The 22,915-nt window shown below is 40.4% G+C and overlaps 1 protein-coding gene across 1 annotated transcript in view; it reads left to right on the top strand.

The window, feature by feature from the left end:
- Positions 1-22,915, top strand: part of MRPS9 (mitochondrial ribosomal protein S9) — a 62,780-nt gene that overhangs the window by 22,789 nt on the left and 17,076 nt on the right. Inside the window, exons 3-5 of the mRNA XM_004704335.2 lie at positions 8,870-8,932; positions 9,022-9,052; positions 15,301-15,380. Coding sequence (XP_004704392.1) covers positions 8,870-8,932; positions 9,022-9,052; positions 15,301-15,380 — 174 coding nt within the window. The remainder of the gene's footprint in view (positions 1-8,869; positions 8,933-9,021; positions 9,053-15,300; positions 15,381-22,915) is intronic.

The following is a 22,915-nucleotide window of genomic DNA, read 5'->3' as shown; positions in this document are numbered from 1 at the left end:
TAATTTATAAGCGAATCAGTAGAGATGACATTTAGGTAAGTCATTGATCAAGTTAACAGCTGCAAACCCACTGCCCAGCTGGGATACCTAATTAATAGAGATTGCATTCCTGACCCAGTGCTTCTGTGTGGAGGCTGCAATCCTTTTATACTTTGATTTAAGCCTCAGAATATAGTTAAATACTTTGCCATCACTTTAGGGAACTGTCCGATTTCCACTGTTCTAGTTGAAGCCTAAAACAGTAAGCAGAGTGTTTCATGAGAGGATCATCTCATGACTTATTTGGTTAATTTTCAAAATGTAATTTCCTTTTTTGGGGGGCTGGGGGTGGTTGGCATTTTTATTTCATATTTAGGTTTTGCTTCTGAAACAGACTATAACTTCGACAGGCCTCTGTGCTTATTATTAGATGTATGCCTCATTTTTTGTTTTTGTTTTTTTGTTTTAAGAAGCAGGTTTGTATTTGTGAGATCAACCAGCATTATACCCTATATATTAGAATTTTAACACATGTATTGCGAGTTTGAACCATGCAAGAACTTTGCCAAGTTGAGTTCAATACGTATTCTGGAAGTTAATATCATAAATACTAAATAGCTAGAAATTGATCAAGGAAAATGTTGCTGGGCAAACACCACATCCTCCCGATCAGACACTGAGCTCACAGTAGCACAATGGAAAGCAGCTCTTACTACTTACAAAAATAAATGGAGAGGAGGCCACAGGCACAGGCGAGCAATCCTCCTGCCTCACAAGCTGTGCGGCGATAATGACGATTCTTACACACACACACACACACTCCCACTTTGTGTCAGGTGAGGAACTCAAATGGGATTGTCAGAGGGCTTACTGATGCTGCCCTGCATGCCCCTGTCCCTGTCCCCCCCCCCCCCCCCCCCCCCTGATACCCCCCCCTGCCTTTTTGGAACTGCTCAGTAGATATAAAGAACTCTTCCACACAAGCCCCTTGCCTGGCTTCACAGGGGAGAGATGTGATGAGGACCATACTGTGGGTCTTAAGACTGTATGTACTACCCATAAGCACCAAAGCTGAGGGAAACCAAGAAAACTCTCTCTCCCAGCTATTTTATAGCCCCAGCCTATGTGAGTAAGTGTTCCATGAAACCTGTGAGAGATGGAACTCGATGGGACTGCCTTGTTTTTCTGGGTCTCACAATGTTACTGCGTCTGATAGGGTGCTTATCATTTGTTAATCCCTCTTTTCAGAATCCTACCTCATAAACACCCACTGTCTTTTCCTTCTCTGACAATTTCTGCCTTTGTCAGTATGTTAGTCGGGGTTAACTAGAGGAACAAATCCAGAGACATTCATATGTGTATATAAAAAATGCTTTGTATATATAAAAAAATGGTTTATATACAAGAGCAATTGAATATTGAGAAAACAACCCAGCCAGTTCAAATCAAGTCCATAAGTCTGATAGTAGCCCATAATGTCCAAAACCAGTCTATAAGTTCCTCTTCAGACTAACGCAACACATGCAGTGACACTGGGTGCAGGAAGATCACAGGACAGTGGGTGGAAAGTCTTGTGGATCCAGTGGCAGTGGAAGCATCTCAACTCTGGCAGGGGTCTCCACGTGGTCCCTTCAGCTCCAGGGCTCTAGTGTAACTCCATATGTGCTCTCAACAGGAATGTCTTGCAAGGAGTGTGTCTGTGTCCCGCCTCCAGCGAGCTATTTATCTCCTTAGTGGCTCCAAATGAGGTCATCAAGTGCGACCTGATTGACAGGCTAAGCCCCACCCCTTCACTTTCAAGTCTCAAATTGACAACATTATGTAACTACGACAGTCAGGCTCTGACATTGACAGATTTTACTGTATCTTTTTAACCCTGCCAACAAGACTGTCACTAAATAATGCCCTCCCTGTCTTTCGAGGGGAAGGATGTGATTAGTCCATAGTTGAGCTTTTTTAAACCCTGTAATCAAACATCAGGCCTCAGTCCACCGTTGCCATCGATTCCATTCCATCCCATAGTGAACCTACTTAGGCTTTCTGAGGCTGCCGATCTTGATGGCAGCAGACAGCCTCATCTTTCTCCCTCAGAGTGGCTGGTAGGTGAGAAACCTCGGAAAAACAAGGTTGTCCCATCAAGTTCCATCTGACCTGTCATTCAGCAGTCCAGCACATACCCAACGGCGCCACCAGTGCTCCACTCGGGTCTCAGTGGGGTTGGTGTTTTGTTCTGATGCCTAGAGCTGCCCCCATATTGTGAATATGGCTTATTCACAATTCTGCGTCCTCACAGTGGATTTTATAGACTAAACTTAATGCCTTATGTTGAATTGGAAAATTGTATGCCTTATTGTGTATTTGGGGACTTCCCAGGGGCTCAGGAGATCAGCCCTTGGGAGATTTTAGGTTTTAATGTTTAGTGAAGTGCTTTCCCAAAGTGAGACGAAGGCTGTCAAGTTTAAGAAGTCTGAATGAAACTGTCTACTATCTGCAAGGGGAGCTTGGGGAAAGAAAGGCTTTTTGAGAGAAACTGATTGAGGAAGCCAAGTTGGTAAAGGTAGAGATGGTAAGGTAAATTTTGTGTCTGCAAGGGCTTGAGCAAATGCTTTTCTATCAAAATAAACATCAAGTCACCGTTCTGGATAGACCAGATTAAGAGCGGGGCAGACTAAATAGTAAAGGTCTGCCTGCCAGTGGCAGTGCTAACTGTCCTAGCTGGTCTTGAGTTAGGACTGTAATCTTGGTCCAAGGAGCCCTGGCAGCACAGTGGTTAAGAGCTCAGCTGCTAACTGAAAAGTTGGTGTTCTCTGTGGGACAAAAGCCCTGGTCGTCTGCTCCAGAAGAAGGCAGCCTCGGACATCCTATGGGTCAGTTTAACTTTGCCCTTGGAGTCACAATGAGTTGGAGCAACTTGACAGCATGTAGCAACCATTCTGATTAAGGTATAATTTAACCTCAGGGCTGGGCGGGGGCAGCAAAGCCAACTGAGAGGAAGGAAGCTAGAATATTGCCATGCTCCACATAGGGATTTTGCTTTCACTATAGCCATAATGTGGATTCAGCTTCCGTTCATAACAGGCAGAGCTGCCAATGCCAAGACAGCAGTAATTTCCAAGATTGTACTGGTGAGATTGATGACCAGTGAACTGGTGAGACAGTGATATGCAGCAGGTATTTTTGGATGCTTGAGAGGCATGTAGGTACCGAAGAGAGACAGGGGATTAAGCATCGGGCTGCTAGCCTGGAAGTTGGCAGTTCTAATCCATCTCGGCTCCATAGGAGAAAGAAGAGGCTCTCTGTTCTTTTAAAGATTTATAGTCTCTTGTGAGGGAGGGGAGCGTTATAATGGGCAGTAAAAGCGAGATGATACCAAGGAGTTCCAGAAGAAAGAAGATTATTCTGAAGCTGATTGTGGTAGCAGTTGTATAATACTATGTGATGTGATTGAACTATGGAATGATCTGTTAATTATATTCCCAATAAAAAGGTTTTTGGGGGGGATAAACCAGATTTATAGTCTCAGAAACCTTATGCAGTAGTTTTACTCCGTCCTGTGAGTCTGAATTGATTCAGATGCAGTGTTTTGGGGTTGTGGGGGTTACAAACATGTACTTTTTTCCAGTACTGGCACCACTACTGGCAGTAGATTTTGGAGAGAAAGAAGTTATATCTTCTTCCCCACTCCCCACCGCTCCTTTTAGGACCTTTGATTGTATAACAGTTTAATGAAGTTTTAGGAAACTGGCTCATAAAGGGGGTTACTCATTGGCCTACTAACCACAAGTTAGCAATTCGAACCTACCAGCTGCTCCACAGAAGAAATGAAGATGTACAGCCGCAGAAATGCATAGGGATAGTTCTGCTCTGTTTGATACTGTCTCTGTGAGTAGGAATTGGCTTGATGGCCGTGAGTCTGGTCTTGGAATGGAATTTATAACCTTGCTGAAATGCAACAAAGTACAATTAGTGTGGTACGATGTTGCAGAGAGACGTCAGTTACAACAGGCTAGAGCTGTATCATTGCCACGAGCTATGTAAGGTTATTTAAAATAAATAGATTAAAATTAAATCAAATAAAAAGTTCAGGCCCTCAGTTGCACTGGCCATAGGAGGGTAAATATATATGGTACTGCAGCCAGTAGATGACTGCAAAGTTCTTTCAGTAGTACACTTGTCTTAGACGCATGGACCATTCCCAAAAATCCAGTTATAATAGTGGCTTCTGAGGGGATCTGCTGGCCAGTGAAACTCAGGGCATAGATGTCAGCCCAGAAGGTTATGGAGACTGGTTCCTGTGATTCCGAAGAGCAATCCTTTTTGGCTTACGCCTGTATACCAAGTACACAATAGCCACATGGGCCACTGGCTGCTTAGTGGACAGCATGTTATATAGACTATTTCTGTCATCACAGGAAGCATTTATTAGAATCTGAATGTTTTTCCTTGTGTTATGTAAAGGGAAAAATGCTCTGGAGCTATAAGTAGTATCAGCCTGCAGTTATGTTTTTACTGTGTTTTTCCTTGAAACTGATACCTGAAGAAATGGTTTTGAAAACAGTTGAGAAAGACTATTAGAGTAATTTGGAATTTAGAATTATAGAAAATAGTTGTTTCAGCAACTCCTGAAGAAGCAATTGCAGACTAGGCATGTTGGTAGTAGCCAGCTTGAAACTAGGGAAGGAAAGAATAGGGGGTGCTTCTGACACTAGGTGAGTGCCTCTAAGGACAGGGATGGAAGTGAGAAGTAAAAGTTGCTTTACTGGCCTGGATGGAACCCAGGAATCTTACATTGCATTGCGCATCCACAAAGATGGCAGCAGTCGGTGTGAAAAGGAAAAAGAAAACAAGGCAAGAATGCCAGTCCTGTGTGAGTGCTGGGGAGTAACTTGGAAGGAAGACTCGGAGTGAGCAGGATGGGGAGAGAAGAAAATACCCAGATGGTGTGGGCCCGAAAGAGCCTTGTCCTCTTTTTTGTGAGGGAGGTGAGCAAGCAGAAGTGCAGCAGGGACCGTGCCAAAAGAGAAGCATAACTAGAGAGGAGTGCCAACGAGGTGCCCGAGAAGGGGACTCGGAGAAGGCGTCTCATCCGAGATTACATTTGATGGAGGCCTTGAAAGTCAAATAGAAGCCGAACTCACTGCCACCGAGTCAACCCTACGGACAGCGTTTCCGAGATTCTTTATGGGAGTTGAAAGCCCATTCTTTCTCCCTCAGAGCAGCTCCTCTGAAAGACAAACACAGGAGTGTGTTAAATGGAGAAAGAGAATAACAGATAGTCCACACAGAGGGAGCAGTCTGTAAAGGCCCTGGTTAAGATAGGAGAAATGTGTTCAGATCAGAGTCTCTCAGAGCTGTGACCTCTTCAAGCTGTGTTATAAGCTTTTCTGTTTTTCAGTATATGAAGCCCAGGGTTGATGAACCTATCGGACAGCAAGTAGAATTCGGGGTTGGGGGTGGTGAGGTTACAATGGCGGTGGGGGGTAAAAGGGAGATGATGTTAAGGACTCTGTGTGTTTGGAAACTGGTAGCCATTGTACATTCCACTTGATGTGATTGAAATATGGAATGATTATATATATATAAATTCCAACTAATAAAAGAAAGCAATGACTGCAGAATCAGGTAGGCACATTACTGAGAAGAAGTGACTAGCTAGTTGACCTTTGTGCCTTCAGTTAGCAGATCTGTGTTTTTAGCTAGGACCTGTGCTTGGTGTTTTATTATACTCTATTATTTCAGGTATAATATTACAACAACTCATGTTTGCAATTACTCATTTATCTCTACTCCTAAAAAATAACAAACACTCAAACCCACTGCCATTGAGTTGATTCCTACTTGTAGGGTTTCTGAGGTTGTAGAGCAGGGGTCCTCAAACTTTAAAACAGGGGGCCAGTTCACTGTTCCTCAGACCCGTTGGAGGGCCGGACTATAGTTTAAAAAAAAAACTATGAACAAATTCCTAGGCACACTGCACATATCTTATTTTGAAGTAAAAAAACAAATGGGCAAAAACACCCGGCTGGCCGGTTAATGTTCCCAGCAGGCCGCATGTCGCCCTCGGGCCATAGTTTGAGGATGCCTGCTTGTAAATCCTTTTGGGAGCAGACAGCTCAGTCTCCTCTTTCTCCCATGCAGTACCTGGTGGATTTGAACCATCAGCCTTGTGGTTAGTAGTTCATAGTTTATCGAGCAGCACCACTAGGGCCAATATCTCCCTCTTTCTAGACTAATAGATGGTTTAAACCATGGTAGGTATGATAAATACTTGTTGACTAAAAATTGTGAAGTTAATTGGTTGGTTTCTTTTCCTTTAGGAATATATGGATTATTTTCCCCATCTTGGTACTAAATGCCTGAATATTCTTAATATTGACAAACAGGAAAAGCTTGGTTGCCTGGCATAGGCAAAGAAAAGCACAATTTCCAATTTAAGAAGTTCAGGTGCTAGCCTTGCCATTGATTTCAACAGTCTTGGATTCACTTCTTACTAATTGCTTCTTTCTCTATTGTTAATAGGGTTCATGGAGTCAGTTCTGACGCATAGTGACCCTGTATATACGAGAGAATAGAGCTAATGAATGCACGGCTATTTATTAGTCTTCAAATAATGTGGAGTGGTGCTTTATACGAATTGCTAATGCCTGTCAGGCTCTATTTATTGAGTATCTGCTGTGTGATAGGTTCTGTCTACAACAGAAGGAAACAGTGCCCGGTCCTGCCCTTTCCTCGCAGTTGTTCTTACGTTTGAGGCCATTGTTGCAGCCTCTGTGCCTATCCATCTTGTCGAGGGTCTTCGCTCCTGTACCAAGTATGATGTCCTTTTCTAGAGACTGGTCTCTAGAGAATATGCTTTTAGAGATACTTTATCTAATCCTCACAACAGCCAGATAATGTCACTGTCATTATAAATCAGAATCAGGAGGATTGATACCTGAGAAATATTCTTATAGCTATAGTAAGACAAAATGCAGATTTTATGTTAATTTATACTTTTGTCCTGTTTTTATGTTCACCACTCTTTTTTCTAAATTCTGAAATGTGGATGGAAATAAGGGTTTCTACTATTTTATAGCTCATAATGTTCAACCCAGAATGTATCCATAGGCTGTTCAACAATGCTACAATCCCAAATTTCTTTGTTCTTAAAAATAGTCGCTATTTATTCCAAAAGGGTATTTACCTACTTGAGTTTTCACAACTGTGTGTGTTAACTGGGAGTTAAGCAGACACAGAAAGCAACAAAATTATGTTTTCATAAAATCAAGGTAGTCCTTTGTCTGCTTCAGAATTTCTAAGAAATCTATTTAGAATGCCCATAGGAGATAAATGGAATAGGTTGGGGTCATGTTAGTAACATTCTCTGCATACTAAACAGATGACAGCATGCTGGGAATGTTTCTTCTCTATTCTGGATGTGTGTTTTAGTCTAAAGAGCAATTGGCTTATTATTTACTATTCTCCTTTGCTTTTTATTGTTTTTACTGATTTGTGATTTTTCCTTTTTCTGACATGATGAGTTTTGCTCTATAGACCTTTTCTACAATCTTCAAAGATACACACACACACACATACACACACACTCATAACAAACCTCTGAACAACAGAATTAAATAGTACCTAATCTGTACCATCTTCACAATTGTTTTGCTTGAGCCCATTGGTGAAGACACTGTGTCAATCTTGGGAAAATAAACATTTATTTACATATATGTGCATACACATAATATGACTGTGTTTTTAGGGTGTTTTTCTTGAAAGTATTTTTCCTGACCTTTTTGGCGCATTTTAGAATACTTTTAGCTTACTCTTGTTACTCATTTCTTTTTGAATTTTTAGGTTCTACAATTTTTCATGAATTTCTTGAGTCTTAGTTTTTAAGTTAAGTTCAACAGTGCAATAGAATTATCTGCATTTTCTTTTTCTTCTAGGACTCTAGTCAGTGATTGCTACATTATGAATTAGTGATGGTAATTTCCATATATGAAAATGATGCCAGTGGCCTTTGCTCAGTTGTCGTCTCCCTTGTGCTTGTGATGAGTGCACTCCACGTAGGAGAGTTGTACTTCGTCCTTCATGTTTTCTGGGCTTCTAACCCTCAGACTTTGGATTCAACAGCCCTACTGCTGAAATGTACAGCCAGGCTTGGGGCCCACATTTCACAAGGGCTGCCATATTCTCCTGTGAGGATGAGGGCTGAAATCTAGTGGGCCCATAATTTGAACATCCCAAGTTTGGCCCGTGGGAATCCGCTCAGTCTGGCTCTGTGTCCTTTCAGGCATTACCTTATTTGCTTGCACAGGATAATGAATATCCTAAGCTCATTTAGATCTAGACCTAGATCCAGACCTAGAACCAGCCATTTCTCTAAGGAAACGGTTTCTTATGCTGGGAAGTGGTACTTCGTAGCCAAGAATTGGGTGTTAATTACCCCCCATCGTTTTGGAGGGTAATTACTTTTGTTACTTCTATGCTTTTATTTTTTGAGGAACAGAACTAGGAAATGGTTTTTTAAAAGATGAGTTTATATCAATATGTCTAAGTTAGACTTTAAAAGCTTAGTGCTTCTTTTGAAAAATTTAATCTTCAACATATTAAATTTTTACATGGTTCAAAATTTAACTGCATAGAGTTATACCCTGAGAAGCCATGTTATCATCCTTATGCCTCTCACCTTTCCCCTCAGTTATCCCTTAATAGATAGCTGCTTATTGTTTTTACTTTACCCTTGCCATGTGTATAGTGTCAAGGATATTTTCTTACATTTTTAATATAGTGAAATGTATATGAAAATCTTAGTTCGGTAGCATGTGATAAGGTCACAAAACTGTGAGCTATAAGGTTAACTTGGTTTTATGCATTGCTAATTAACTTTTGTGTATATTTTCAGAGAGCTATTGTTTACCTTTTTCCGAGTGGTTTGTTTGAGAAGCGAGCCCGGCCAGTAATGAAGGTTGTTATCTTATTTAATATTTTTATAATTTCATTTAGTTTTATATGTTACAGTAATTATCTAATGCAATTTTTTTTTTAATTTTACAGCATCCTGACCACATTTTTCCAAAACAAAGAGGTAAGTGTATACAAGAAGGGACTAAGCAATTTTTTCTTTACTACAGTGGTGTGCTGCAAATCAGCAGCCTCTTCACATGGAGTGGAGACTATCCGGGGTTATGATAGTTGTGAAGTGGGTAAAAAATATTTCTTCAGTCTGTCCTCACAACTGCTGCTGTGTTTGAGCCCTTTGCTGCAGCCACTGTGTCAACTCATCTCGTTGAAGTTTGTCCTCATTTTTTTTTGTTACTGACCCTCTACCAAGCATGATGTCCTTCTCCAGGGACTGGCTGACCCCCTCATGCTGACATACACAAAACACGTGAGACAGTTTCACCATCCTCCTTTCTAACAGACGTGCATAGCAGCTTTATTTCTCCCACTAGTTCATTCTCTGGCAGTCCATGGATGCTTAATGTTCATCACTGACACCATGATTTAAAAGTATTAATTCTTCCAAAGTCATCGTTATGCTTTGTGTTTCGTTCACATATATAGGAGGTGATTAATAATACTATGGCTAGGATCAGGTGCACCTTAGTCTTCAAGTAACATCTTTTTTTAAACACGTTCAAGAGATCTTTTGCAGCAGATTAGCCTGATGCAATATGGCTTTCCGTCTCCTGATGGCTGTTTCCTTGGGTGTTGACTGTGAATCCAAGTAAAATGAAGCCCTTCGCGCCCATCTTTGCTCCCCTTGTCTGATGCTTCCTAGTCGTCTAGTTGTGAGGATTTTTGTTTTTCTTATGTCGAGAGTAATCTATATTGAAGGTTGTAGTCTTTGGTCTTCACCAGTAGGTGCTTCAAATTTTCTTTCAGCGTTTACCAATGGTGTCCCATTTGGTTTTTTGGGGGGTTTTTTGCATAGTAACTGATAGATCTTTTCCAGGAACAGATTGGAGTAGTTATGATGGCAGTAAAATCCTTCTGCATTAGTTTATATGAAAAAAAACTTTTAAAACCGTTTTATTGTTAGGTACCATTGAGTTAGGTCTGACTCACAGCAACCCTATTATGTATGACAGAATGAAACATTGCCTGGGTATGTTTAAGACCATTGTTGCAGCCACTATGCCAGTACATCTTGTTCAGGAGCTTTCTCTTTTACCAAGCACAATGCCCTTTTCCGGGGATTGTTATCTTCTGATAGCCTCCAAAGTACAAAGGATGAGGTCTTGCCAAACTTGCTTCTACGGAGCATTCTGATTGTACTTCTTCCAAGACAGATGTGTTTGTTCTTTGACAGTCCACGCTCCATTCAACATTCTTTGCCAGCACCATAATTCAGATGCGTTGATTCTTCTTTGGTCTTCCTTATTCCGTGTCCAACTTTTACATGCATACGAGATGATTGAAAATACCATGGCACACCTGCGTCTTGCTTTTCAACACTTTAAAGAGCTTTTGTGCTGCAGATTTATCCAATGCAGTGTGTCATTTGATCTCTTGACAGGTTTGGTAACATATAATTCACATAGCATACAATTCAGTATTTAAGTAAACAGAGTTGTGGATTCACCTCAATTTCAGAACATTTTCTTCATTCTTGTATTTATTATTATTATTACCTCCCTGCTTGCTTTCAACTTCCCCTGTCATAAAACTAAAACACTATTTGGTTCATCTATCCTGAGTGAGTTTCATTTAAAGAAAATCATTCAAGTATGTATAAATAAATAGATAGATATCAAACAGTAAACAAAACAACAGCAGCTACCACAGAATAAAACACAAAGAAACCTCAGTCCAAAACATAGAACAATATAATAAAAGCCAGACTAAGTTGCTAATGGTCTAAAAGAAAAAATAACTGATAAGATGTTGAATTTTACCCTAACTGTATCTGTAGTAATGCACATTCCAGCAGTGCATTCAGTATGGAGGCAAGACTATCCACCTCCTTGGTCCATGGATCTAGGGAATTCAATAGAGACTTAGGCCATGTGGAGGCACTTAATGTCAATGGATTTGGGGCTTTTGCTGTCAGTCATAGACTTCTGCAAACCAGGTGCTTGGAATTTAACCTCTGCTATAGTCTTGCCCCTCTGATCTTGGTTTGTATTGTTAATAATTCTTTGATTATGCTGCTTGGTGTGCTTCTCCTTTGCAGACTTAGCAAATAGCTCACTTAGATGACTTTTAAAACAAGCATTTAACGCCAGACAGAATTCCTTCTGATACCCAAGCACCATCTTTCTTCACCACTCTTTGCTGTAGTGACCTCTTCATAAGAGCAATATCGAATAGGGATACATCATAAGAACTAAATTGCTCTGTCTTGTTTTTGTGCATGTTATTGTCTCCACGGGTCTGTCTAAATAAGATAGGATGGATGAACAATATGAAGGAGAAAACAACAGGACCGACGGTTCCAGGGGGACATGGGCAAGGATGAGGTGGGGGGAAAGGAAGAGGTGTTAACAAACCCAGGGACAAGGGAACAACAAGTGATCCAAATTGGTGGTGAGGTGGGTGTGGGAGGCCTGGTAGGGCATGATCAAGGGTAATGTAACCAAGAGGAATTGCTGGAACCCTAGTGGGGACTGAGCATGATAGTGGGACAGGAGGAAAATCAAGGGAAATAGAGGAAGGAGCTGGGAAGCAAAGGGCATTTATAGAGGTCTAGATAAAGATAGGTACATATGCAAATATATATGAGGATAGGGAAATAGATCTGTGTGCCTATATTTATAGGTTTAGTATTAAGGTAGCAGAAGGACATTGGACCTCCACTGAAGTACTCCCTCAAAGCAAGAATACTTTCTTCTATTAAATTGGCATTCTATGATGCTCACCTTCCCGACACAACCACTGAAGACAAAGTGGGTGAATAAGCGAATGTGGCGAAGAAAGCTGATGGTGCCCGGCTATCAAAAAATATAGCGTCTGGGGTTTTAAAAGCTTGAAGGTAAACAAGCAGCCATCTAGCTCAGAAGCAACAAAGTCCATGTGGAAGAACATATCAGCCTGTGTGATCACGAGGTGTCGAACAGATTACTGAAGACAAATGGGTGCATAAGCAAATGTGGCGAAGGTAATCAAGCGGCCATCAAGCTCAGAAGCAACAAAGCCACGTGGAAGAAGCACACCAGCCTATGCAATCACGAGGTGTCAAAGCGATCATGTACAAGGCATCATCAGAACAAAAAATCTTACCATAGTGAATGATGGGGGGAGTGTGGAGTGGAGACCCAAAGCCCATTAGCAGGCCACTGGAGACTCCTTTGCAGAGGGGTTTCTGGGAGGAGACGAGCCAGTCGGGGCGATGTAGCAATGATGAAAAATACAACTTTTTTCTAGTTCCTAAATGTTTCCTCCCCACTCCCACTACCATGATATGAATTCTACCTTGCAAGTCTGGCTAGACCAGAGGATGTACACTGGTACAGATAGGAACTGGGAATCCAGGGCAGATGATCCCTACAGGACCAGTGGTGTGAGTGGTGATACTGGGAGGGTAGAGGGAGAGTGGGTTGGAAAGGGAACCGATTACAAGGAACTATATGTGACCTCCTCCCCGGGGGACGGACAACAGAGAAGTGGGTGAAGGGAGACGTTGGACAGGGAAAGATATGACAAAATAATAATTTATAAATTATCAAGGGCTCATGAGGGAGGGGGGAGCGGGGAGGGAGGGGGAAAATGAGGACCTAATGCTGGGGGTTTGGGTAGAGAGGAAATTTAGAGTGGGTTAAACACACTTCTAAGTGCTTTGCCTGTATTAATTCCTAATCTACCCAACAGTTTTAATCAGTAGGCCTATTAATTCCCTCAGTATACATTTGTGGGAACTAAAGACAGGAAATAACAGAGCTAGATCCTGGACCCAGGTCATTGTGTCTATCGTGATGAATATTATTTGACAACTTTTCTTCTTTTGCAATACTTAATTTATAGCACTTGATGAGACATGTATGACATTTTATGTTCAATGAAATAACATATATATATAATTTAGTTCAGGCGATTCCCATAATCAGTTCTTAGAGTTGTGAAGTTTCCAAAGTAGTCAAAACATAAAAATAGTGACCACTATATTGTTCATTTATAGAACGACCCAGCCCAAGAATCTGTCCTAACTTTCCAGTAGAGTCTTATCTCCATCCCTGATGTCTGCCTTTCTTGGTCACTGTCTTGCTGCTTACCTTAACACTGCATCAAAATTGATTACATTCTGATGTTACAAATATTGGAAAACACGTAGAACTTGGTGAAAATGATCTTGGAGAACTCCTTAATTCATTCACAAAGTCATTGGCAAATGGGACTCTAGTTTTACTTTTCAAGCCAAACTCCCAATCAGATCCTCCCCCTACCTCACTGTTTATTATGACAATTTTATATCTATTTTAAGTGTATTCACCTTCAAATGGCCAGATACTATATTTTCATTCGTCGCATATGAATGTGGAAGCTGGACAATGAATAAGGAAAACTGAAAAAGAATTGATGCCTTTGAATTATGGTGCTGGTGAAGAATGTTGAAAGTACCTTGGACTGCCAAAAGAACAAACAAATCTGTCTTGGAAAAAGTACAACCAGTATGTTCTTTAGAAGCAAGGAGGGCAAGACTTTTTCTCCTGTACTTTGGACACGTTATCTGAAGGACCAGTCCCTGGAGAAAGGCATCAGACTTGGTAACGTAGAGGGGTGGTAAAAGAGGTCGATCCTGAGAGATAGTTGACACAGTAGCTGCAACAAGGGGCTCAAGGATGGCATAGGACCTGACAGGCTTTCATTATTGTATATTATTGGGTCGCTATGATTTGGAACCAGTTCAATGGCACCTAACAACAGTAATAACACCACCGTTATATTTAGTACTAATTATCCTCAGGGAAGAAAGACAACCTATCTATGATACAGGCAGCATTTTGCTAGGGAAAGGGTACGCTCTTCAAAACAAGTATATTGGAGTAATGACTCTTCTTTGCTGGATAAAATATCTCTCTGCCTCACAGAAATACATTCCAGATAGATAAAATATTTTAATATGAAAACATTAAAAAAAATTTTTTTTCAAGAGAAAAAAATAGAGCAATAGTTTTTGAAAGCCCAAAAGCCTTAGATCTGCATTCTCAGTGGGGGTGATAAAGTCAAAGGAATGAAGACTGATTTGTGGAGGGTGATAAAATCCTAGCTATGACAAGGACTTGTTGCCGTCGAGGGATTACACTACAGCAACAGATAGCCAGAGTATCCGTGGTCTTAAAATTACATTGTAAGGGAGATGAGGGAGAAAAGTACTTAAAACAACTCCTCAGTAAAAATAATAATGTAGAGTTAAGATGGTCCTGAAACAAATAGAAGAAAAGTGGCAGATTTTACAATGTAAAATTTTTATATGCATATTTTGAACTTTCTGAGGATGAAAACCACTGTAAGCCAAAAAAAAAAAAAACTTAGGAGAAAGTATTTTCCAGTTCATTTAATGTTCAAAGGAATATTATCGTTATACCATTGTCCTAAAAATAGTTAACAAAACAGCCTAATATCGGTGAAGGACATGGATTTGTAGTCTGCGTTAGTCCCTAGAGTAACTCCTTTTCTCAAGGGTGTGTGGTTAGCAGCTGTGAACCAGCACCTGCATTCCACAAGAGGTTGCCGTGACCACTTTGGAGATTCTTTTTTTTTTCGGCAGGGTGATCTAACTCCGCCCAGAGGTATGTCACTGCAGGATTGAGGACAGATGATGTGGCATAAAAAATACATTTTCCCCCTTAGTTATATTATGCCTGTTACTACTATGTGAGTGTATTATATTTACAGCTGCGCATACATTTTTAAAAATCGTTTTATTGGGGGCTCATACAACTCATCACAATCCATCCATCCATTGTGTCAAGCACATTTGTTGCCATCATCATTCTCAAAATATTTGCTTTCTACTTGAGCCCTTGGTATCAGCTCCTCATTTTTTCCCCCTCCCTCCCCAACCCCCCCTCAGAGCATAAATTTTTGTTAAAGGTGATTCTATTTTTCATGTACCTTTATTTAAAACGAATTTTGGGAATTTTCATAATGAAATATTTGGGAATATTTTGTTAAATATAAAGGCTTTTATGTCATGGGTATAAAGTATTACATATGCTTAATACCATGTTAAATATGCTAACCTAAATATTAAAATAAATATTAGTAGTTTTTCTTTTGTCATTTTAAAAGTTAACAAGAATCAAAAGGCTTATAACTGATTAAATATAGCTGTTTGGTCTCTATATGAATATTTTATTTTTATTTACCTGTTTTCATTTGGCTTTTTATTAGCAATCCAGTGGGGAGAAGATGGCCGTCCATTTCACTTTCTCTTTTACACTGGAAAGCAATCATATTATTCATTAATGCATGTAAGTATATCGCAGTTATGATAACAAGTATTCATTGTAAGCCAAGTAACTAATTATACCAGTGATTTTTCTTAGAAACTTAAGAACTTGTTCAATACTTTCTTAATAAAAAGAAGACTTCTAGAGGTAAGGTAGTATGCTCAAAGGTTTTACGTTTTATTTGCTTTTACTAAAGATGACTATAGCGTTTATATCACAATAGTTTGTCCTTTAAATGAAGTTATTTACAGGTTGAAATTATGTCAGGAGGTAGCTGTTCCACTCAACAGTGCATTCATGTTAAGAAATTAGGCAGCATAGGGTCAGATTGTGTTAGTCAGCTGCTTTTACCTGGAGAGAGTCATGTAGTTACCTGTATTTTGTCTTTGTTGCTGATAGACAGCTTTTTCATGTTTCATAGGTTAAGGCAGTGTATGAGTCTAGAATTTGGACCCTAGAACACAACCTCAGAAACGATTTTTTTTTACATCTTGACCTCCAAATGCATTTGAGTATATTGTGGATAGCTCTGTTTTGTTTTCAGAGCTTGTGTTTGATAGTGCAAATTTGGAACGGTCTCCCAGAATAATTATGGGAAAGGAAAAGGTTGAATGCTACCTAATATCCAGTTGTAAATGACAGAAACCACGATACCAAGTTTTATCTCATTCTTCAGATGATTCTTAAAAGTTACAGAAATATTTATTGGGCTCTTTCTCCCTCTCCCCAATCCACTGTACGATTCCAGTTGTTTAAATTCGGTGCAAACGTTTACTCTGCTTTTTAGAATGATCTGATGTTTATTTGTGCTCCACAAACCCAAAGGACAAAACCCCCACTTGTCAGGTACATTTATTTCTTTGAGGTGGGGCGGCTTTCTTTTTTCTCCCTGCTTTTTGTTGACCTTGGGCAAATGAGCTTCTTGCCCTGGCAGAAATGAAATGAATGATACATGTAGAGGGTGTCTTTGCTGAGTAATGGAGCTGCAGCCCCGGCTTTCCGCTGAGGTTTTCTCCTGCACAGCCTGCGGCTGCCCGGGGACCCCTGCTGTTCATTTAAATAGGTATGTCAAATCTGCCTCCAACGCCGCTGGTTTGATCTGTGGTAATATTTGTGAAGGTTCCATATGGACTTGAGCCCCCTGCAGTGCTAAGAAATAATGTACAACGCTTCATGGTGCAGACGCAAATTTTCTCTGAAAAGGGATGCAATGCTGCGTTTTAGCTGTCGGAGAGGATGATGGAGCTGATGCGCTAGGCCTGTCAACTTGTTACACGGATGGGTTGCACGCAGCGAAGCTGTGGAAAATCTGTGCCTTTTAACTTTTCTACTTAATCACGGTTGTAGCATTGCCTTTAGACTGTATGCTACATTAATTCTCTTCCTGCCTTCTGCCTTTCATCCCAAGTTTCACGGAAAAAAGTAAAGCATGCAGGTCTTGTAGAGAAGCCTTATCAAACAGCTGTCATCTGTCAAGCCATTTGCATTTGTTTGGGCTGAAACTGAGCAACCCAAGGGCAGGATATTTTGTTGCATTCCATCATAATGAAGAAATTACACATTGTATAAGAGGCCTAACTTTATTTTCCGTTTGTGTACATATTTTCAAAGGTACTCCTCAAGAAACTGATCGGTTTCTCAGTCCTTAAAATAATGCCATACCTCTTGACTAAAAAAAAATATATATATATATATAATTAGATCTGATGAATAAGCTTTTTAAAATAATACAGTTTTGTTACTTGTTGTCTCAGTATTTCAGGTTGGTGTATTTTGTTAAGTGTTGTAATTCTCCTTTCCCCAAAATATGGGTTTAGCTGTTGTTTCATTTTTCATAAGAATAATTTACCTATAAGAATTATTAACACTTTGGTTTAACTTGAGCATTATAATTCAGATCTTTAATAGCCTTATGTTTTAAAATACGCCTGTTGTGGAATTTTAGTTACATGTCTTGAAAAAAAGAAACAAAAAAAACCCAGGATAAATGATTTCACAGATAAATGCCAGTCATTTCAGCAGCCTTGGCTGCTACATTTTATTATTAACAACTTGAGCTACAGCAGCCTCATTTCCTAGGTAATGCAAACCAGTATTATCCTAGATATGGTTACTTTAAAGCAGTGATCCCTGTTCAGCTTACAAAACTGGCTTTGATTAAGTCAGGCATTACATTAAGAAGTGGAACTATAAACCTGTTCTCTCCTTTGTTCTGCCTTGTCTTGATGGGAGGGTCAGCCAAACTCATGGCCATTGAGTCCATTAGGATTCACAGGGACCACATAGGACAAGGTTAGAACTGCTCCCGTGGGCTCCTAGGCTGTCAAGTTTGACAGTTAGTGGGTTCAAACTGCTGGACCTTTGGGTTGCAGTCCAAAGGAGGAGCCCACTAGGCTACCAGGGCTCCTGTGGGCATTGGGTTCTAGCCCACATAAGAGAGTGAGCATGACTATATTGCTGGTTTCCAGCACACCAAAGCAGTTGGTCCTCTGAAGGCGGCCTCAGCTTTAAATATTCAGAAATGAATTTTTGATCTTAGAATTAGTTTTGCATATAAAATTGTTTTCTTGTATGACATGGTAAAAAGACACTTAATCCAAACTGTTTTTCCCATGTCTTTGACTACCTGTGATTGTGTGAAGCATGGGCAGTTACTGGCCAAGTTTTTGACAATAAGGCAGTTTTAAGAGTGTGCTATTCTATGAGGAAATTTTTCTGATGTTTAGTGTTTATTAACCCTTCTTTTGCAATAATGTTAAATTAGTGTTTGGTGACTGTATAGTGCCTTAATGTAAGCTATTTGCATTTGTAACAAAAGGTGCTCCTTATGTGATTTACAGTTAAAAGTTAAAGATAGTGTATAATACTAAGGAGAGTACAATTTCCAGTTGGCCTATCCAATTTTGGTGTGGAAGTAGGCAGATTTTGTTGTTGTTGGAAGAAGAGGTTGTCCAGAAATGTTGCATGATAGCAAAATAAAAAGTTAAGGAAATTTATTAAGTCATGGAATTCTCACATTTTTAAATGTTTTACAGTCTAAAAGTTCCTTAGTTGGGACTCCTGTTTTTTGGGGTTTTTTTTTTTTTTTGGCTTAAGATTTATTTATTTATTTTAATTGTTTTATTAGGGACTCATATAACCCTTATTAACACTCCATACATACATCAATTGTGTAAAGCACATTTGTACATTCATTGCCTTCATCATTCTCAAAGCATTTGCTCTCCACTTAAGCCCCTATCAGCTCCTCATTTTTTCCCCTCATGAACCCTTGATAATTTATAAATTATCATTTTGTCATATCTTGCACCGTCTGATGTCTCCCTTCACCCACTTCTCTGCTGTCTGTGCCCCAGGGAGGAGGTCACATGTAGATCCTTGTAATCGGTTCCTTCTTTACATCCCACCCTCCCAGTATCGCCACTGACACCACTGGATCATCCGCCCGAAAGGATCATCCGCCCTGCATTCCCTGCGTTTCCAGTTCCTATCTGTACCAGTGTACATACTCTGGTCTCCCCAGATTTGTAAGGTAGAATTGGGATCATGATAATGGGGGTGGAGGAAGCATTTAGGAACTAGAGGAAAGTTTTTTGTTTCATCGTTACTATATCGCACCCTGACTGTCTCCTCTCCTCCCCGAGACCCTTCTGTAAGGGGATGTCCAGTGGCCTACAAATGGGCTTTGGGTCTCCAGTTTACACTCCTCCCCCTTATTCACTATGGTAAGATTGTTTGTTCTGGTGATGCCTGATACCTGATCCCTTCAACACCTCGTGATTGCACAGGCTGGTGTGCTTCTTCCATGTGGGCTTTGTTGCTTCTGAGCTAGATGGCCGCTTGTTTACCTTCACGCCTTTAAGACCCCAGATGCTCTATCTTTTGATAGCCGGGCACCATCAGCTTTCGTTGCCATATTTGCTTATGCACCATTTGTCTTCAGCGATCGTATCATGGAGGTGAGCACACAATGATATGGTTTTTTGTTCTTTGATGCCTGATAACTGAGCCCTTTGGCACCTCGTGATCACACAGGCTGGTGTGCTTCTTCCATGTGGGCTTTGTTGCTTCTGAGCTAGATGATACACATGTCCTTATAATCCTGGTGAAGTCAATAAAAACTCATTTATTTTACAGTCTACCTAGTGTAATGTAGAAGTGATTTAAAGAGTACAAAAGTTATGCGGCACAGTGAATTATTTGATATGGTCCTTAAAGCTACAGTCATTTTTTGTTTGTTTGTTTGTTTGTTTTGGATAGCTATGGTCTTTGGTTAAGGAAACCAAACTCACTGCCATTAAATCGGCGGGTTTCTGAGACTGTAGCTGTTTATGGGAGTGGAAAGCCCAGTCTTTCTCCTGAGAAGCTGCTGGTGGTTTCTAACTTCTGACTATGGGGATAGTAGCTCAGCGCATAACCACGGCACCAGTTAGCAGAACTGTGCAAGTGCGAGGTGCTTGTGGGCCCACCAAATGGATTGGATAACTTGCTAAAAGTGTAAATACAGTACATGGCATTCTTGTGGGGTGGGATCATACAAATAACATGTAGAATCCTAATGAGGGGGTTGGTCAGGTTTGCCTTCCTGTTAACATTTAAAATGATCTATCTCACAGGTAGAAAGGAGGTACCGTCTAGAAATAAGAGGTAGATCTCTGAGCTCGGCCATCTAAATGTAGGGGCCAGAGAGCTATTATACCCAAGATGGTGAGAAACTGACATTTGTCTGGAGAGCAGAAGCTGAGCACTTTTCAGGCTGAGGTTTATTGGGGGAGCAGGGTGCCTTTAAGCTTTATAACACCTAAGCAGGGCAGGGACTAGGCAGAGGATCAGAGAGAAGCACAAGTGAGAAGCATCGCTGAGAAGAAGCTGTCTTGATTGAAGAACGTTCAGTGTCTTGAGCATTCCTGGTCATGAATTATACCGTGTATATACCATAATTATGAGTAGGGTCTGTGAGTTCTCTGTGGCCATTGCTATGAATGATCAGACTCCGCAGAGAAGTAGAGTGCTGTGGGAGGAACCGTTGGTATGAGAACTGATAAAAAGGTTAGAAGGTGGAGGAGGCATGCCTGACATCTGCCTCATGCTTCATAAGATTCAGTCTTGGGCTGATGCTGCTGGTGATTTTCCTGCTCCTTCCTTAGGGGAAGGTCCAATGTTACCCCACGGCAGTTCTGCTCGGCACTAACAAATATTCTTAACAATTAAAAAATAGTTTTGATAGGAAGAAAGTAAGAGGCTTAAAGAGTTTCTCAAAGGATCTTTGAATGCTGCAAAGGGAAGCAACCTTGGACCTGATAGCACTGACTTGTCTGTCGGGTTTGAGAAGCAGAAGAAAGATACAGAGAATGAATCAAGTTTCCAGAAACAACTAACAAAAGGATAATAGAAAGGGAAGAATTTTTAAAGATGCGCTATCTATGTGTGTGAGAAAGACAGTGCTATAGAACAGATATCTATACTAAGCCGTGGATATCTTAGACAAGGGAGAAAAACTGCATGATTAGTGGGGAAAGGGGATAAGCCAGAAGAGTGGTCTGACCTTTGGATATACCAGCCTACATACCAGTCTTCTGAGCTACCCATTGCCCACGGTGGCTGGATCCTGTCCAGGACTACCAGGTGAGAGAGTGCGGGGGAAGAAGAATGGATTAGATTCACGAGAAAGACATTTGCAACATGGCGGCCACTGTTCAGTGTGTCCATCTTTTCATTTAAGGATAGATAGATGATAGAGATGGTTTATTAATGTTCACAGTAGATATGTTTCCTGGGGAAAAAGTGTAATTCACTAAAAGCGAGTTAAACATAAAACTCATCGCAGAAGGTGATTATTGGACTCCAAAGTGTGAGCCCTTTTATAAAATACTGAATAAAAAATTATTTAAGTCGAAGTTTTTTCCAAAGTGCTTTCTCAGGAACATAGGGGCTTTGAAGTTAAGTTAGGCATATTCTGATAGTGAGAAACCCTGTAAGGAATGACTTTGCATGATAAAACCTGTTCAAAGTCCTTCAGTAAAGAAACCTGTTGCTTTAGTTCACTTCTGAAGTTTGGAGCCACAAGCTGCTCCTTGAGAGAAAGAGGAGGCTTTCCACTCCCATAAAGATTGATTGCCTAGTAACCCCACAGGGACAATTCCACCTTGTCTTTTAGGGGCACTATGAATCAGAATTGACTCATGGCAGTCAATAGAAGCATTTGGGAGCTAGTTTTAAGAGTAAATGTGCGATCAGGTATCAGGCATCAAAGAACATAAAATCATTTTGTGAATGACGGAGAGTGCAGAGTGGGAACTCAAAGCTCATCTGTAGGCAACTGGACATCCCCTTACAGAAGGGTCACAGGGAAGAGACAAGCCAGTCAGGGTTCAGTATAGCACTGATGAAACATACAACTTTCCTCTAGTTCTTTAATGCTTCCTCCCCCCCACTATCATGATCCCAATTCTACCTTACAAATTGGGCTACACCAGAGGATGTACACTGGTACAGATAGGAACTGGAAACAGGGAGTCCAAGACAGATTAACCTCTCAGGACCAGTGGTGAGAGTGGCGATACTGGGAGGGTGGAGGGAAGGTGGGGTAGAAAGAGGGAACTGATCACTACAAGGATCTACATATAACCCCCTCCCTGGGGGACGGACAACAACAGAAAAGTGGGTGAAGGGAGACGTTGGACAGTGTAATACATAGCAATAATAATAATTTATAAATTATCAAGGCTTTGTGAGGGAGGAGGGGAAAAAATGAGGACCCGATACCAAGGGCTCAAGTAGAAAGCAAATGTTTTGCGCATGATGATGGCAACAAATATCCAAATGTGCTTGATACAATGGATGGATGTATGGATTGTGATGAGTTGCACGAGCCCCCAATAAAATGATTTTTTTAAGTAAATAATGGAATATTTTAAAGTATTTCTTTAAATGAAAGGACATATAGCCACAGATGAAATTTCTAACAGTCAAAAATGTGTAAAATAAATAAGGAAAATTATATATTTAAGCTGTTTGCTGAGTTGAAAAAAAAAGTTTAAAATATGAAAGAAAACCAAGTACTTCTAATCCCTGTAATTATGCATAAACAGGGTTAGTTTGCTCTTTGAAAGAAGCTCATGACTTACTTTTAGAGATGCTCCAGCTTGTTTTGAATGACTTAAGTAACCTTCCCCGTTCCTAGTGGATGGAACAACACACCCAGGAGAAGTGTGTTGCTTCATTATGTGAAGATTCCAGACTCAAGAAGGAAAAGTCCTGGGGACTGAGTATTAAAGAAATCCTACTTACTTTAGATGTTTTAAAATCCTCTTTTTGACCTTGTGAATATTTAAAACTCTTACTTGTAGTGCTCTTATCTCCCAAAATGGAATTAAAATAGTGACCCTTCTCACAGTGAGGTATTGTGAAATAACTACAACTGTGTAACGTGATGATTTTTAAAAAGCTCCAGACTGGTGCTGAAATATTTCTGCATGCTGTTTAAAGACTTTTCTTGACAGCAGGAGTTAATTCAGTAATTAATTCAGCAGTAGAAAGTGCTATTCTAGAAGTAT

Source organism: Echinops telfairi, unplaced genomic scaffold (genome assembly GCF_000313985.2).
Source record: "Echinops telfairi isolate 266 unplaced genomic scaffold, ASM31398v2 ScPeMD7_7467;HRSCAF=8505_1, whole genome shotgun sequence".
Lineage (NCBI taxonomy): Eukaryota > Metazoa > Chordata > Mammalia > Afrosoricida > Tenrecidae > Echinops > Echinops telfairi.
The sequence above is the reverse complement of the archived record's forward strand: the minus strand, read 5'-3'. Positions and strand labels throughout refer to the sequence as shown.